The 18,865-nt window shown below is 40.3% G+C and overlaps 1 protein-coding gene across 4 annotated transcripts in view; it reads left to right on the forward strand.

The window, feature by feature from the left end:
• Window positions 1-886: 886 nt before the first annotated feature.
• Window positions 887-18,865, forward strand: part of LSM14A (LSM14A mRNA processing body assembly factor) — a 50,526-nt gene continuing 32,547 nt past the window's right edge. For 2 of the 4 annotated variants that reach the window (XM_047835510.1, XM_047835512.1), the window contains exon 1: window positions 888-1,192. In XM_047835510.1, coding sequence (XP_047691466.1) covers window positions 1,072-1,192 — 121 coding nt within the window. In that variant the 5' untranslated portion in view covers window positions 888-1,071. Of the gene's footprint in view, window positions 1,193-18,865 lie in introns of all 4 variants that reach the window. The other 2 variants (XM_047835513.1, XM_047835509.1) reach the window with 2 other exon arrangements.

Genomic DNA, 18,865 nt, shown 5'->3' on the forward strand with positions numbered 1-18,865 from the left:
AATGGCGAGAAGTGATCAGGGTATATTTTATAGGTGGAACGGACAGGATTTGCAGTGAGAACAGATGTGGGGGTGAGGGAGAAGTCAAGGATGACTCCAAGGATGAGCAGGTGAATTAATGATACCAGTTACCTCAGCGGTAAATAATGAGCAAAGGTTAACTTTAGAGGGAAAATCGGGAGTATTGCTTTGGATACACAAAGTTAATTAGATGCTGATTAGACATCCAACTAGAAAGGTTGAGAAGACTATGGCTTATATGAATCCAGAGTTCACAGAACCGGTCAAAGCTGCAGACAAATGCTTGGGATTGGTCTGTGTACAGTGGTATTGAAAGCCATAAGTCTAGATGAGACCATCTGAAAGTATTGGACAGAGTCCCAGCTCCAGCAGCTGCGAAAGAGAGAACGGGGGGGGGGGGGGGGGGGGAGAGTTGGCTAATGGATGCCGTAATGGGGCCTTGAGAGCTTCAAAGGGGGCATAATAGTCTCAAAGGGGAAAGGACCCGGTCATAGAGGGGCTCGCCAGCAGCTTGGAGGCGGATGGGCAACTTTCCAGGCTGAGGTATCCGCATTAGCAAAGACACAGGAGTTAGGACTAGATACGACGGGTCTGGAAATCGCGGAGGCCGCAGGTGAGGTTAAGAGCGCCGCGCGCACTTCCACTCCAGCCCACGGCGTCCGAGAGCCACGAGGTACTTCGTCTCTCCCTGAGTCGCCTCTCCGCCCGCGCGGACACGGCAGCCCTGGGCTTCGCCCAGCGGCGCTGTCGGGACCACCGAGGCCGCACGCCGCGGAGGGCTGAGCCGCTCGAAACCGGCCGACTCTCGCGAGAGCGAGGCCTCGCCAGCCCAGCATGCCCCGCGCCGCCGCCGCTGCCGCCGCCGCCGCCGCCGCGCCGCGGCTTGAGGGCGGGAGGCTGGGGGAGGGTAGCGGAGCCGGCGCCGCCGCCATGTTGGGTCTGAGGCGGCTGCTGTAGGCGCCGACGGAGCGAGCGGACTTGAGGAGCGGCGACAGCGACGTGGGATCTGCCTCTCTGCGAGCGGCCGGGAGCGGCGGCGGCGGCGGCGCCATGAGCGGGGGCACCCCTTACATCGGCAGCAAGATCAGCCTTATCTCCAAGGCGGAGATCCGCTACGAGGGCATCCTCTACACCATCGACACCGAGAACTCCACCGTAGCTCTCGCCAAAGGTACGCCGGGGCGGGCCTCGGGGTGGGGTGCTGCGCCCGGCTCTCGGCCCGCGGCCTCCTCGCTCCCTCCCTACCCCCTCCGTCGTCCTCCCGGAGGCCGCTCCCTTCCCTCCCTCCGGGCCCCGGCGTCTCGGGCTGGGCCGCGGCCTCCCGGGGCTTCCCGGCTCCCACCCCGAGGGTCCGCGCCTTCAATCCGGGAACTACAGGACGGTGAGCGGGGCGGGCGGGGCGGCCCTGAAGTCCGAGAACGGGCCGGAGAACACGGAGAGACGTGTCTTCCAACTCCGAAATTCGGTGGTTCTGTCGTCTTACCGCAAAACAAAGCCTAAGTATTCAAAGAATTTTTCCGCCTAGCTTGAGTGTAGTGCTGATTTGTTGAATCTGAGGCACCTATTTTCTCACGTTCTTAATTTCAATTCGTTACGGAATTCATCAGGTGAACTGTAAGTAATGTGCAAAACTTTGGGTTTGCTCAGCGACGCAGACGGTCTCGGAGTGCCATCGGTACCATCCAGCAGATCGCATCCCACTTGTCTCATACGTGGTATTTACCTGTTAAACCGGAATCCTTCTCCAAGGCTGTTGTGCAACCACCTCTTTAAAGCTGCTTGCTGTTGTCGCATCGACCCTGTTTCTGGAAAGCCGGTGCGGAGTCCCCTTAATCGGAGTGGTCATTGGGCGCTGACCGATCGTCGGGCAGCCTCCCTGGGCCGGCGGATTCTTCTGGGTGTTGAGGATAGTGCCCTACCCGTAGTAGAGTATGTAATTAAGGGTCGCACAGGCTGAGTGGGTTTTCTTTCCGTTCACACGTCCTGTGCCTTCGCTCCGCCAGAAAACCAGGAAGAAAATAAACTTTAGCTCATTCTCTAGAAAGAAATCTCGCAAGTTAAGAATGCTTAGGAGAGGGTAGCAAGATAACCAAGGTAGCTTTCCCAGCACATCTGGTGGAGTTACAGAATGAATACCGTGGTAGAGACAGAGGGCCAAGGGCTAGGAAGAAATTATCTAAATCTGTAAAAAGAAAAGAAAAGAAAATTAACGTATGACTTACAGGAGAGTCGTTTCACAATATCAAGCAAACGTTTTAGTGACATTTTTTGTGTCCTTTTTAATAACACTTGGGTTGGAACAAATTTTATTACCTGAGTAAGAGGTCTTAAATTTTTTTATCTTAGGTTCCTTGCCACCCCGCTCTCCCCCCATGGATATTTAGCTGTATGTTGTCTTAGTTTTTATGGCTTTATGAAATTATGAAAAAGGCTTCCTAAAGTTCTCGATGAGAGCCACATACAGTACTTTTCATTAAGGGCGTTTAATAATTTTTTATTTAAGGTGTGTTGCCAGCCTAGTGACTTATTGTTGAATTGGCTGTGCCTTTATTCTTCACAGTGAAAAAAAATATGTACATATGTAAGATTTCAAAAAGTCTTTTAAAAATCTTTGAATATGTTCTTTTATGCAGGAAAACTAAAAAATATTTTGTTAATGACCGACATTTTAAAAAACTTATTTTCAACAGCTTCTAGAGTCCATAAACTAAAATTTTATTATTCTGTAATAATTCATATGCCAGTTTGTTCCTTTGTATCAGTCATGACTTCATAAATAGTACAACAGTGAAAAGATTTTTTTAATCATTGAATTTATATCTGTACTTACGGCTTTGATAATCTCACAACACAAAATATATGCTTTTTCTTAAGCAGTAGGAGTTATTTAATGGGTGACAGGTTTGGGAAGTTAATTGTGTTTGTAAAAACTGAAGTTACCAAATTTTGGTAGCTTATTCTACTTAGCAGTATCTAATCTAGAACTACTATATAGCTGTCTAGTCAACCCTGGGCACTTAATTCAAATTTTAAAATTAGAAGTGGGGTGTTTGGTCTTCAAATTTTACAATTTACATGCCTTGTGAGTAATTTGATATCTGATATTCCACTTCCACCTTTTTGAAAATTTGGTTGAAGAATGGCAGTCTAACAGATAAAAGCCTAAAGTTTATTTGTGGAGTTTAGAATACAATATTTTTTGGATTTAGAGATCCCTTATCTTTGTAAACTATCAATTGAGTTAATCTCTTCAAGTGACATTCTTAGAATTCTCTTTTGGATGTTAATTTTTCCCCCTTTGGGAAGAGTTTTTTCCCCTTTTTTACTGTGAAATAACCACACATTTGAAAAGATGCATGCATAAAAATGAAATATTTTTAAACAAACCTCCGTGTAACTACCACCCAGGGCAAGAAAGACATTGCAGAATCTCAGAAGCTTCCCACCCCCTGCATCTTCCCATTATCACTACTACACTCTTAAGCTAGATAGAAATGTTATTCTCACATTTGTAGATTTATCACTTAAGTTTACATCCCTAAGTAATAGTGTTTATGTTTGTCCTTTTTTGAACTTTATATAAATGGAACCATCTTGTATATTTTTGATTTTGGCTTTTGTTGTGGCATAGTATTCCATCATGAGTATAACACAGCTTTATTCTGCATTTGTTTTTGATATTCTACAGTTAGTGTTTATTAAATTGTTTACAGTTTTTTGCTATTACGAACAATGCCTTTATAAATATTTGTGTTTAAGTACACTGATGGCCTGTGTACCTCTCTTGAGGGTATATACTTGAATTGGAGGATCATGGGGAAAGTTCGTCTTTATTAGGAAATGCCAAGCAGTTTCCAAAGTGGTTGTTTACTAGTTTTGATTTCAGTTACTAGTATATGAGAATTGTAGTTCCACATCCTTTACTAACAGTAATACTTAGTATCAGATATTTTAATTCTCTCCAATCTGGTGGGTGTGATTGTACCTGGCTTTAATCTCCCTGATTGCTAATGAGGTAAACACTTTTTCATATCTTACTCATTTGGATTTCATCTTTCATGAAATGCCTTTGAAATCTTGTGCCCATTTTACTACTGAAATGCATGTCTCTTTCTAGAGTTCAGCATTTTGAGTATGAATCCTTTGCTGGGAATATGTTGTAAACATCTTTCTCCATTTAATGGTTTCTTTTGGTGAACAGAAGTTCATTTTAATGTAGACATGTTTATCACTTTTATTTATGGCTAGTGTTTTTCTTTTTTTTTTTTTTTAAGGAATTTTTCCCTACCCCAAGGTCATGGAGGTACTTTGATTACTTTTACAAAACTTTTTGTTTCACTTTTCACTTAAATTTAGTAAGAGAGTCACTTGGTTTATATGGTCCAGATTAAAATTTATGTCCCTTACTTGGATGTTACTTATAATTTAAATTCATGTGGAATTATACAATGCTCTTAAAATTTTGGATTCGTTATGTTTGATGTGGTATATAATTAGGGTGACCGTATGGCTTGTTTTGGCCTGATGGAAGGTCCTTGTTTGTGCCTGTTGTTCTGGCATCATTATTAAAGTATCCCTTTATTTTCTTGAAAATGTTCCAGTTTGGGTAATAAATTGTATGGTCATACTAAATATAATCAAAAGCCCAATCCCAGAGATCATAACTAAGTGAGTGATGTCCTTTATTTTCTACTAGAGATTTCAGATTAGCTCTAGTTCCGTGAAGGTAAAATAGAAGTAAGTTTGATGGGCTTTGATACACAGGATCTTCTGTATGAATGTCAAGAAGTCATAAAGGCAACCTTGATGTCAGTTTCCTAAGTATGCTAATAGATCATCTGTCTGTAGTTTGTCTCTTAGAGTCTTTGTCACATCTCTGAGTTTTTCTTCCTAACACTGATTATGATCTGCACGTAATCTGCTTTGCTTTATTTGCATGGGTTTATTGTCACCTTCCCTCCCCACCATAGTCTGAGCTCCTGGAAGAACGAATGTTTATTTAATGAATAAGTGAAAATGATTTAGCATTTTTGTTTATTAATCTTGTAGAAGTTTCTTGGGGTATCTCCAAATAATGCTTTCCATGTTCACAATTGTATATCTCCCTAAACTTACAATGCCTAAGATATGTTGTCGTCCCCCGCCCCCCCCCCCCCAACAGTGAGAGATTTTGGAGAATAGGGATACAAGAGGATAAAAAAAATCTTATAACAAAATTGACATTGTTAGGAAGACAGAGTTTTACCTTATGACTCAAGCTCAATTATAATTTTCATTTAAAATTTAAGGGAAGAATTAGTTCAAGATGTTTGAGGGAATTACAAAGTGGTGGCATGTTTTCAATTTACTGTATATTCACACCTGTGTCTTGTGAACATGATGCTCAAGCACATACTAGATCCTGGATGCCAAGAGATTGCCCACAGAATGGAAGTTGCGTGAATGCAGGATTTTTGTCTCCTTCACTGCTGTATCCTCAGTGCCTAGAACAGTGCCTGGCACATAGCACGCCCTTGGTAAATATTTGAATAAATGAAAGGATACTTGTAGTTAGTGAAGGTTTCTAATTATGGGAATTTCAAAGTTGGAGAAAGTACACATTTACTATAAGCATCATATATGTAGACTTTTACACTATTTAAATAAAATGGGCTAAAATAAGTAAAGTTCTTTTTTGTTTATTTTTGAGAGGGAGTGCGGAGGAGGGTTAGAGAGAGGGGGAGGGAAAGAGTCCCAGATAGGCTCCAGCGCAGATTGCTTAGCGAGCTTGATCCCTGGAACTGTGAGATCAAGACCCCAGCTGAAATCAAGAGTTAGACATTTAACCGACTAAGCCACCCAGGTGCCCCTAAAAAGAGCAAAATTCTTATCTAACATATTAAGTCAGCCATACCTGGATAATACACTACTCTAATGAAAACCAGGTTGCTGCTGCATTAGGAAAAGAGACTTTGTAAAGAAGAATGATTATAAGCCAGCTGCTTTTATTGATTAAAAAAAAAATTTTTTAATGTTTATTTATTTTTGAGAGAGAGAAAGAGAGAGACAGTGCGAGCAGGGGGGGGCAGGGAGAGAGGGAGACACAGAATCCGAAGCAGGCTCCAGGCTCTGAGCTGTTAGCACAGAGCCCCACCCGGGACTCGAACTCAGGAAGGGCAAGATCATGGCCTAAGCCAAAGTCAGATGCTTAACCAACTGAGCCACTTAGGCGCCCCAAGCTAGCTGCTTTTAAAATGATTTGTCCTTAAAATCAGGGCTTTGGTAAAGGGAATATAAAAGTTGGTAATGAATTATTTCCTTAAATCATCTGCTAAGTCTTGCCCATTGGTGTATCTTACCCACTTCTTGATTGTTAATTAGCGACGTACTCATAGACTCGAGTGAGCAAGTAGGAGAGCTTTGTATGGTGGATGAAATACTTGTAAAGTACTTTATTGATTTCTTCCATTCTCACATGAGTTGGGGACCTAAATCTAGCAGTTCACAAAATCACTACTTAGAATGTCAAAGATCTAGTAACACTTAAAGCAGTAGTTTCTTTTGGTTCCTCTGTTTAGTGAGGTTGCCAGAACTGGGAGCCTTGGAAACAGTTTATTGTTGCTGTACAGTCCACAGAAATATTTAGTAATTTTGGGAGTCTGAAGTCAGATGCCAGAAACCAACTGCACTTTCCAGCAGAGCGAGATAAGCTGTGGCCTTCTGAATCAGAAGTAGAGAAAACAGCAGAAAGCCCCCCCCCCCGAAATAATAATAATAATAGTAGTAGTAGTAAAAAGACGGAAGTAGGAAGAATAAAGAAATATTATCTGTTCTTGACACATAGCAAGAGTTTTTTATAATAATAAACCCAGTGCCAAAGTAATAATAGCAGTAACTGCAGATGGTTTAGCTTCAATTTATTACTCCGTGGTAGAAGATGCCCTCTACAGGAACAGTTTACCTTTTACTTCTCTACGATACTTTACTTAGTTGTATTAAAAGCTAGGTATCACTGAGGTAAGTTTTTTAATGAATAAAGTGTGAGTTCATTTGTAAAATATTTTATTCACAGGGATCTTATTCTAGTTATGTGAGGTGTTTGTTTCTGGAAGAAAATGTGACCCAAAAGGCCAGTTGGAATGCTTAGGAGCTCTTTCACCTTGGACAAGTTATTGAACCCTTAGCTTTTAACTTCTGCATCTTTTAAATATAGATAATAATGCCCATCTTTCAGTCATTCTGAAAATTAAATGAGATAATGTCAAACGTAACTAGTTTACTGTAGGTGCTTAATAGAGAGTGAGTATCTCATTGTTATTTCTAGCTACCATCTCCATCTGTGTCTCTCTAGTACCTGAACTCCATAAGTCATTCGGACCTGCTGTATTCTACAGTCTGTTGATCTTACTACCTTTCACTGTCCCACATCCCCCTCATGACTTTACTTCCTTCTTTATCCTGTTTAAATTCCATGAGCAGTTGTTACAATCAGTACTTAGCATAAACTCTAACCCCCCCTGCCCTTCTGCTTTCTTGCACAAGCTTAGAGAAACCACCGTCCCGATTATATTAACACAGACATGGTGACCAGTTTCACTCTAAATCTTCATTCACTAACCTCATCAGTCATAGTTACTTCCCAGCAGTCTTAATGCATTTCCATAGTCTATTTGTTCCATTTTTCCTAATGACTCTTTTATTCCTTGTTTTCTTCCAACCTCCAACACCTCCTTCCCATCTTCACTTTTAGCCTGTGAGCCTTCCTTCCTATTTAATTGAGGAAAGAATAGCAAATAGAAATTTTTGATTAACTTATCCCACATGTACCCAGTTCCTCACAGCTGTGCTCCACACCTCTACCATTTCTCTGGTCAGTGTAGATAAAGTGTTCTTTCTTCTCTGTTAGACCACTGTTCCCCTTGTGCAGATTTCATCTCCTCTTGATTTGAAGGTATTTCTTTTAGTGATTCTGTACTCTCTCTTCTGTGTATTCAGTTTTTCCTTCTCTACCAGATCTTTCCTGTCTAAGAGATATGATGCTATTTCACCCATCTTAAAAAACAGCAACAAGAAAACACTACTACTCTTAACTGTTTCCTCTTTTCTATCACCCCGTTTCTGTCCTTTCCTTTACACCAAAACCCCTTGAAGGAATTGTCTACATCACTTATCCGTTAATTTTTGAACCCATTTTATTTAGGTTTTTTATTTGCACAGATGACAAACTTATCAAGGTCCCCAAAAACTTCCATGTTGCTGAATCTAGTGGTTGGTGCTTATCCTCAGTCTACTTGACCCATCACCAATATATGGCATAGTTGGTCTGTTCTCCTTGAAATACTTTCTTCACTTGACTTATCCTGGTTTTCTCTCATACCTCATGGGTTGCATCTCAGTCTCTTTTGTTGATTCTTCTACAAACCTCCATATGTTGGCCAGCTCCAGGGTCTCATTCTGTCTTGTTTCTGTGTGTATGTGTCTTTCACTCTTTATTTATTTATTTTTTTTAATGTTTAGTTATTTTTGAGAGAGAGCACAAGCTGGTAAGGGGCAAGGAGCAGGGGGACAGAGGATCCGAAGTGGGTTCTGCACTGACATCAGTGTGTCCAGTGCGGGGCTTGAACTCACGAACTGCAAGATCATGACCTGAGCCAAAGTCCGAAGCTCAACCAACTGAGCCACCCAAGCTCCCCGCTGTTTCTGTGTTTTAAAATTTACTTTATTTTACCATCTGCACTTTTCTCTTGATAATCTGCAATACCTACCTTTGAATACTTTCTGTACATTACTGACTTCTATCTCCATCCTGGACCTCTTGAACTCCTGATGTATATACCACCTGCCTCCCTAACACTGCCACCTGGAGGGATATCTTGTAAGGATCTTGCATACCTATTTCTCATTCAGCCTTCTCCATCTATTTGAATGACAATTCATTCTTTTAGTTGGTAAGACCAAAAACCTTTGAGTCATCCTTAATTCCTCTTCTCGCACACCTCTAATGCGTTTTGGATCCTATCGCCTCTATTTTAAAAATATATCCAAAATTTGACCTCTTACTACCTCTACTGCTCTACCTTGGTTTATTATCTTTCACTAGATTATTCAGAGACACTCAGGGGTTCCTATTTCAGTGTCGGCCTCTTATTTGATTCTCTTTTCACCCTCAGTACTGTTTGAGTGTATCTTTACCATTAAAACAACATGGAATGTGTGGGTAGCAAGTTTTTTTAGTGAGCCTATGTTTTTCTTAATCACTTGACTGTATGATTCTAAATTTAGAATCTTTTTCTGTGGAACTTTGAGGGTATGGGTTTGTTGTGTTCTAACATTCTGATTACTGATGTCAGTCTGATTCTCAGTCACTTTTCTCTCTGGAAGCTTTTATTCTTAAGAGTTGAGAAATGTTACCACACTGATTCCTGAATGGTTTCTCTGTAGACCTTACAAATCTGAAGACTCAGAGTCTCTTTAACCTAATAAATTCTGTGTCTATCTCAGATTAGACAGTCTTGTTTCTGTTCCTCCCTTCCTCATCCATGTTTTGTTTTGTTTTGTTTGTTTTTTGTTTTGTTTTAATTCCTTTTGGATGCAATATTGTGCGTGCGTGTATTTGCTCTTATATTTTCATATCTCTGTCTCTTGGTTTGATAGTTTGGGAGATTAAGATATAAAACTAACTATAACGAAGAATGCACAACTGAAAGCAGCTTACAGGGTGAAGATTAAATTTAGACTGCAAATTGGACAAGCTTTTACTTTTACTTCCTGCTGATAAATCCTACTAAAACTATGTGAGAGGGACTTTTTTATTGTTTTAGGCATAAACCCATAAAGAAGGTAGATTTGGAAAGGAGACAACAGCAACAGTCTGAAAAGCAAATGGGTGAATTTAAATGACTTAGAAGAATTGAGAAAGCTGCAACCTAAGTAGACAGTAGGTAAAGCCTGATTAACACCCAAACTCCTAAAAGGCTCAGCAATTGACCATCACCAGGTGCAGGGAAACTAGAAGGCTATGAAGTAATTAGGAGTGAAGATGGAGCTAAAAACTAGAAGAGTAACTCATAATTTGTTTCAGCAGTGGTCAGATTTCCAAATCCCCTTTTGCATTTCACACAACCTGGATAGGTACTCTTCTCCAACCCTGGTAAAATAGAGGTTCTGGGGAAACCCAGGCACAGTTGGGAACATAGGTACCTACTACCACACTAAGAACAGTTTGGAGCAAATAGGTCATAGAAGAAGCTTGCATATGCCTGGTGTATTTATTTATTTATTTATTCATTCATTCATTCATTTATGAAAGACAGAGAACAAGTGCAGGGGAGAGGGGCAGAGAGAGAGAGAGAGAGAAAGAGAGAGAGAATGAATCTTAAGCAGGCTCCGTGCTCAGAGCAGAGCTCAACACGGGGTTCAATCCCACAACCCTGGGATCATGACCTGACCCGAAATCAAGACTCAGACGCTCAATCGACTGAGCCACCCAGGCACCCCTGGTGCTTATTATTTCATTCAGGAGAATTACTGAGTGCTTACTAGATAGTATACTAGGTGCTAGGAAACAAAAGAGAGCTTACAGACAAGATTCTTGAGAACACAGTGTCTTAAGGTGCAGCCTGACAGATAATCACAGTTAGCCACAGGAAGAGGATATCTGGGAGGAAGTAAGTGTCTGGTTCCAAGCCACAGGGAGTTTGCCGTCTACCAGGGAAGCAAACACAAAAGCAACTAGAGTCTAAAACTTTCATCCTGACTTATAACACCTTGCAGCTCACTAAGGGTAGGATTATACTAGGGGTCATTCAGGTCCTCAACTCAGTCAAGTTCCTTCAGATTTGGGGCCTTTTCACAAGCTTCCCTTGAATTGGAATTCTCTTTCCCTACTCCCCTTATATGGCTATTGTTGAAGAAATGAACAACGCACCAGATTAAGAAGTCACAGTGGAAAGAAAAGAACTAACAGCTCTGGAAGCTTAAGTGACAGCGAAGATGTGTCAAATAACAGGCTCAGGCACTCTCCCCTCCCCTTTTATTTTGCTTCCACTGCTAAATTTATCTTAATATATTCAGTTTGTCATCTGAATGACAGGCTAACAAGTCTGAATTTTGTTGGTAGATTGTAGGGAGCCATTGAGAGTTTTTTAACCAGTAAAGTGGCATGTCCAAGTCCAGCTTTAGGAAGCTTATGCTGCAACTCTGTGCAAAGATTGATGGGGGGTGAGAGGAGAGGCTGATAGTAGTGAGGTCAGTTGGAGTATTTTTAAGAGTTTGGAAAAGAGGAAATACGGACCTAAACTAGTTAAAATAGAGAAGGAGGAACAGATACATGAGAAATGAGAAGAATGACGTGACTTTTCAAAAGTTGACTGGGCGTGGCGCCTGGGTGGCGCAGTCGGTTAAGCGTCCGACTTCAGCCAGGTCACGATCTCGCGGTCCGGGAGTTCGAGCCCCGCGTCAGGCTCTGGGCTGATGGCTCAGAGCCTGGAGCCTGTTTCCGATTCTGTGTCTCCCTCTCTCTCTGCCCCTCCCCCATTCATGCTCTGTCTCTCTCTGTCCCCAAAAAAATAAATAAACGTTGAAAAAAAAAATTAAAAAAAAAAAAAGTTGACTGGGCAAGGAACAGGGAGGAATTAAGTGATAGTACATATAGTGGTTCCTGTCAACAAATTAGGAGTGGATCAGGAGGTAATCAGGTATATCCTTCTAGATTCTGCTTGAGTGTCATCACCCCGCAAAGCCTTCCCTAATTCCCATAAGTCAGGAAATGTTAGATGTACCTTCTGTGTTCTCTTTTTGTCTTTTATTTTCTTGTGCTTATTGCGCCTTATTATATTTCACTACTAGACCTCAGCATCTTGTCCCCCTTATGTCCCTCGTACATAGCAAATTAACTATTAACTCTTTGTTGGTCACATGAAGGGTTATTATCTGAAAATTTTCCTTCGTTGGAAAACATGTAGTTGAACAGCTTGATATTTAATAGGAAAAGACAGTGTGATAAATGAAGACACTATTAAAGATATTTTACTCTCAGATTAATGAGTATAACTCAGTTTTCTTTTGCCATCCTGTGCCTGATAGAAATGTTTCAGAGTCTCCTATTTACAGTTTCAAAAAGGTCCTCGTAAATGCATTTAGCGTTATTACTGTTGTCTTGTTACTGCCTCACCATCTAAATTTTTTAATTGCTTTTTGGTTTTACCATTCTCTCTGCATGCCACTCTCCTCAAATTCTTATTCTCACAAGTCATTCTTCCCTTATGCTTAGTCTGAAATTATGTTTGAGGAAAGATGCATCTGAGTAAATCTGCATATATTAGTAATTTGAGGGAAAGAGTCTTGCATAAGAAGTGAAGTTGCAAATGAGAGGAGCTAGTTAACTGAGCAAGGTCTCAAACCTGTAATTGTGGGAGATGACTTTAGGTTAAAGGAAATGTAAGGGTCTTTCTTCCCCCCCAAGTGTGCAAGCAAGAGGGAAGAAAATCAGTGAAGATGATGAAATGTATTGATGAAAAGGACAAGTTTTTTTATTTTAGCAGTTATTTATTTATTTAAAATTTCTTTTTTCAAAAGTCTTATTTTGAGAGAGGGAGAGAGAGAGAAGCCCAAGCAGGCTCCACGCTGTCAGTGCAGAGGAGCCTGATGTGGGACTTGAACTCAGGAACTGCGAGATCATGACCTGAGCCGAAACCCAGAGTCGGATGCTTAATCAGCTGAGCCACCCAAAGTACCCCTATTTTTTTCTTAAGTTTATGTATTTTGAGAGAGAGGGAGAAAGGGAGATAGAATCCCAAGAAGGCTCCACACTGCTACTGTGGAGCCCGATGAGGGGCTCAAACTCACAAGCCGTGAGACCATGACCTGAGCTGAAATCGAGTCGGGCACTTAACCAACTGAGCCATACAGGCTCCCCATCCTTTAGAGGTAAAGTAGAAGGAGTTGGTTCTAAGAATGTTTGAAAGGTGAGGGGAAAGTCATCTGGGTTGTGAACTCTGGAGGTGGAGGTGGGTTTTTTTTGTCTTCGGATCACCAGTGATTGGCATGTGATAAGTGCTGAGGAGATTCGGAATATTGCAGACAAAGATTGGTGGTAAAGTCTATTAGGGGTGACATGTCTATAGCTGCATATACATACAGGAGAGAGATGATAGAGGCCAGAGACTGATGTTTTCACTCAGTGTAGTAATACTTCCTGACACAAAGTAGTGTGGGCGAGAATGAAGAAGGGGCCAAAGTGCAGATATGTGGAAAGTGAAGCTTTGTGGAGGCAGTTTGTGATGTGATTCACAAGCAGGCCTGTGTCCCTCCCAAATAAAAAATGAAGAGCATATTTTCAGTGTTTGTACAAGGATACTACATTGTAGAAGAGATAGATGGCTTCTCTTCTACACTACTTCTTTTAGTATTTTAAATAATTAAACCATATATAACAGGTAATAAATATTCAGTATTTCATATGCTTTTGACAAGAGTTAGTGTATGATACTGGATGTGCAACAAGAACTGTACTTCTGGATAACTATCAGAGGAGAAAAATACCAAGTGCAACTTTTCACTTTTTTTCCCTTGGTTCGATGCTTTTCCATATATGCTTTTTTTACATAATGCTGTTTTTCTGTTTTCCCATCCTATTGATTTCTAATTGTCATTTCTTTTTGATGTAGTCATCCAGTAATTTTGGAAATTGCCTACTTAATAGCTTTTTCCACTGTGGAATTTATTCAGGAAGTATTCAGATGTCAGCAGTATGTAAGGCACTGCGTTGGATACTGGGGGAGTTGCAAAGATTACTTTAATACAGATCTTTCTGAAGATCTTTCAATTCTAGGAAGGGGGAGCTATAGACGGGTAGAATGCACTGTCATTTTTAGAGGGAAAATTTGTTACTTCCACCTGGAAATACTACGGATAGAGTTGTGTCACTTTGGCTGGGCCAGGTGCCCAGATATTTGGTAACATATTCTGGATGTTTCTGTGAAGATGTTTTTTCGATGATATTAATTTTTAGATCAGTAGACTTTAAGTAAAGCAGATTACCTTCCAAGATGTGAGTGGGCCTCATCCAATCATATGAAGGCCTTAATAGAACAAAGAGTGACTTCCCCTGAGCAAGAAGGAATTTTACCACCAGACCACTTTTGGACTTCAGATTGTGGCTCTTCCCTCAATTTCAGCCTCCCAACCTACTCTGAAGATTTTGGATTTTCACATGAACCAGTTCCTTAATGTAAATAAATGTGTGTGTGCATGCACACACACAAACACATCCTGTTGGTTCTGTTTCTCTGAGAAACCTGATGAATACAAGTAGTATATAAGCTGAAATTTAGGATGGGTTGAATGTGGGGAGAAGCTGTGGTAGAGTACAGAACTGCTCTGTGCATTGAGAATAATGAGCTTGGTTGGAACTTAAGATTCTGTAAGTGGGTTGGGACCAGATCTTCAACTGATACTTGACTACAGTTTTAACTTTGAGACTACATCAGAAATCTTATTCTAGACTTCATTTGAACTTAGTCTTAGATTTCTAACTTAACTTGAATAATTCAGTCTTTTGTTTATTGCTCTCACATTTTGGTATTCAACAGACTTGTGTTTCTTCCTTATCAAATTGGTATTAGAGCCTAATTTATAATTTTTAGTTTGTATCCAAAGGTGAAGTCTTTGGAAAATACTAATGATGTCATTTTGGCATATTGACTATATTTAACTATGTATATATTTATCAAACTTTGGTATTTTATAATAGAGATATTGTATTGGGAAGTCGGTCACTATAGCTCTTCCCTCTATGCATGTACTATCACTGTATGTGGAGGTATTAATATACTGGTAACTAGATTTGACATTAGTGTGATGTTTGAACTTGATCTATTAGAAATAGAGATTTTTTTTTTTTAGGTAAGTGATTTTGACAGAACCTTGACGCTATTTATGTTTTTGTTTTAATGTTTGTTTATTTTTGAGAGAGAGAGTGCAGACAAGTCAGGGAGAGGCAGAGAGACAGATACAGAGGATCCAAAGTGGGCTCCGTGCTGACAGTAGTGAGCTCAATGAGGGGCTCAAACTCAAAAACCGTGAGATCATGACGTGAGCCAAAATTGGACACTCAACCAACTGAGCCACCTGGTCACTTCTATTTTTTTTTTTTTTTTAAAGACAATCATGGGACACATATTTCTTTTTTCTTTTTTTTTTTTTTTTTAATGTTTATTTATTTTTGACAGAGAGAGGCAGAGCATGAGCCAGGGGAGGGGCAGAGAGAGAGAGAGGAGACACAGAATCCGAAGCAGGCTCCAGGCTCCAAGCCGTCAGCACAGAGCCTGACACGGGGCTCGAACTCACAGACTGCAAGATCATGACCTGAGCCAAAGTCAGACGCTCAACCGACTGAGCCACCCAGGCTCCCCGACACATATTTCTGAATAAATCGTTTGTAGCCAGAAATAGGGAATTGATTACATTCTTTTTTTTTTTTTAAGTTATTTATTTATTTTGAGAGAGAGAATCCTGAACAGGCTCTGCGCTGACAGTGCAGATGCAGGGCTCTGATGAACTGTGAGATCATGACTTGAGCCGAAATAGTTGGACACTTAACCAACTGAGCCACCCGGGCACCCCTACTCCTGTATTCTCTTAATAGTTTTATAGTTTTGGTTTATATTGTTGACTCACTAAAAGAAAAACTGCTTTTCCTCTACTTACCAGTTTACTCAGTAGTTCTGGCTACCACCACATGTGTCAAGTCATCAACCAATTTTCCCAACTCCCTAGACACCAACTGGGTATCTTACAATTTAATTCGTTTTCTGACACTGTCTGAAGTTGATGTCAGAACCCATAGGTTAAGGGCTCAGTCCTACAAGATGACCCATCCCGCCTACTTCACATGCCAGTCTCCAGTCACAACTTGTGAACTGTATTTCTAACCACCTGGCTATAATTTGGGGGTTCCCATGACCCCCTCCTTGGTTTGGTCATTTGATAGAATAGCTTACAAAACTCAGGAAATCAGCTTACTTATTAGATTATTGGTTTATTATAACAGAATACAACTCAGGAACATCCAGATAGAACATATATAGGGCAAGATATGTGGGAAGGAATACAGAGATCCTGTGTTTTTTCCAGGTGAGTCAATCTCCCAGCACCTCCACGTGTTCACCAACCCAGGAGCTCTCTAAACCCCATAGTTCAGGGATTTTTTTGGACGTTTCATCACATGGGCATGGTTATCAACTCAGTCTCCAGCCCTTTCTCCTCCCCAGAGGATGGGCTTTCTGGTGACCAGCCCCTTTTCTGAAGCTGTCCAGGAGCCCACCAAGAGTCTCTTCATTAGAACAAAAGATGCTCTTATTGCCCAGGAAATTCCAAGAGATTTGGGAGCTCTGTATTAGGAACCAAATATTAGAACAAAAGATGATCGGTGCGCCTTGCTGGTTCAGTCGGAAGAGCGTGAGACTCTTGATCTTGGGAGTTGTGAGTTCAAGCGCCATGTTGGGTATAGAGATTACTTAAGAGTAAATCTTTAAAAAAAAAAAAAAAAGATGCTCTTAGTACCTTTATCTCTTAGGAGATACAAAGGTTTTAGGAGTTCTGGCCGGGAGCTGCAGATAGAGACCAAATATATATTGTTTATTATATTACAGCATCATACCTGCTTTGAGTTAAATTTTGTTTTGGAATAAGATGGAGTTCTAGTCTCATTCTTTTGTATATGGTCATTCAGTTGTCCCAAAACCATTGTTTGAAGAGACCATTCTTTTCCCCGTTGGATATCCTTAGACCCTTATCTAAAATCAATTGGCCAGAGATTTTGGGTTTATTTCTGGACTCTGTTCCATTCCATAAATCTATATGTCTCTCCTTATAGGTCTACCACGTTGTTTTGACTACTGTAACTTAGTAGTAAGTTTTGAAATTGGGAAGTATGAGTCTTCCAACCTTTTCAGGCTATTCAGGTTCCCTCGAAGTTTCCTATCAATTTGAAGTTTGGCTTTACCTTTTTTGCAGGGTGGGGGAATTGCATTTTCAATAGGGATTGCACTGAATCTTAGCTCACTCTGGGGAGCACTGTAATCTTAATACTTAAGTCTTCCAGTCCATGAACATGGCATGACTTTCCATTTATTCAGCTGCTTTTTAATTTATTTCAGCAATGTTTTGTAGTTGTCAGTGTACAATTAATTTACCTCCTTTGTTAAATTTATTCTTAGGTACTTTATTCATTTTGGATGGTACTGTAAGTGAGATTTTTTTTTGTTGTTGTTTTGTTTTGTTTTTACTTTTAAAAAAAATTTTTTAATGTTTATTTATCTTTGAGAGAGAGAGAGCCAGAGTGCACCCAGGGGAGGGGCGGAGAGAGAAGGGGACACAGAATCTGAAGCAGTCTCCAGGCTCCAAGCTGTCAGCAGAGCCTGATACAGGGCTTGAACTCACAAACCACAAGATCATGACCTGAGCTGAAATCAGATGCTCAACCAACTGAGCCACTCAGGCACCCCCAGATTTTTGTATTTTGATATTGTACCTGTAATTTTGCTTAATTCATTTATTAACACTAGTGTTTAGTTTTTTAATGGATTCTTTATATGTAGAATTCCCATATGGAATCATATCATCTGCAAGAAAAGAGTTACTTCTCCAGTTTGGATGCCTTTTATTTCTTTTTCTTGCTAATTGTACTGTTTCGAACTTCTAGTACGTTGAATAGCAGTGGTGAAAGTGGACGTCTTTGTCTTGTTTCTCATCTTAAGGGAAAGTTTTCAGTCTTTTACCAGTAAATATGATGTTAGCTCTTGGTTTTTCATATATGCCATTTATCCTGTTGGGGAAATAACTTCTATTCCTTGTTTGCTAAGTGTTTTTATAGTGAAAGGGTGTTAAATTTTATCACATGTGGTTTTGTTTTGGTTTGGTTTTTTTGCATATATTGAAATGATCATGTGGGGTATTTTTCCCCTTTGATTTATTAATGTGTATTACATTGGATTTTTTTAAGTTTATTTACTTTGAAAGAGAGAGAGAGAGCATGTGTGCAAGCAGGGAGAGGGAGAGAGAGAATCCTAAGCAGGCTCCATGCTGACAGTGTGGAGTCCAACATGGGGCTGGATCCCTCAAACCGTGAGATTGTGACCTGAGCTGAAATCAAGAGTTGGACACTTAAACTGAGTCACCCAAGCGCCCCGGATTTTTTGTTGTTGTTGTTCAACTACCCATACCTTCTTAGAATAAAATCCCCATTGGTTGTGATATATAATCCTCTTAATATACTTTTGGATTCTCTTTACTGTTATTTTGTTGAGGACTTATATATCTGTATTCATAAGAGATACTGGTCTTTAGTTTTCTTATGGTATCTTTGTCTGACTTTAGTATTACTTGAGTAACATGGGCTCAAAGAGTCTATTAGGAAGTGTTCCCTTTTCTCTTTTGAAGGAGTTTGAGTAGGATTGGTGTTGTTTCTTCTTTAAATGTTTGGTAAAATTCACCAGTGAAACCATCTGGTCCTAATTCTTTGGAGGTTTTTGATTACTGGTCCAGTCTCTTTGCTTGTTATATAGGTCTGTTAAGATTTTCTGTTCCTTCCTGAGTCAGTTTTGGTAATTTGGTATTTCTGGAGATTTTTCTATTTCATCCAGATTTTCTAGTTAGTTGGCATACAGTTGTAGTTTTTTCTTATAAGCCTTTTAAGTTCCATAAGGTTGGTAGCAGTGTCCTTGCTTTCCTTTTTGATTTTAGTTATTTGCATCTTCTCACCTTTTTCCGTTAGTCATTCTAGCTAAAATCTTGTCAATTTTGTTGGTCTTCTCCAAGAACCTACTTTTGGCTTTGTTAGTTCTATTTTTCTGTTCTGTGTTTT

This window comes from Prionailurus viverrinus, chromosome E2 (assembly GCF_022837055.1).
Source record: "Prionailurus viverrinus isolate Anna chromosome E2, UM_Priviv_1.0, whole genome shotgun sequence".
Lineage (NCBI taxonomy): Eukaryota > Metazoa > Chordata > Mammalia > Carnivora > Felidae > Prionailurus > Prionailurus viverrinus.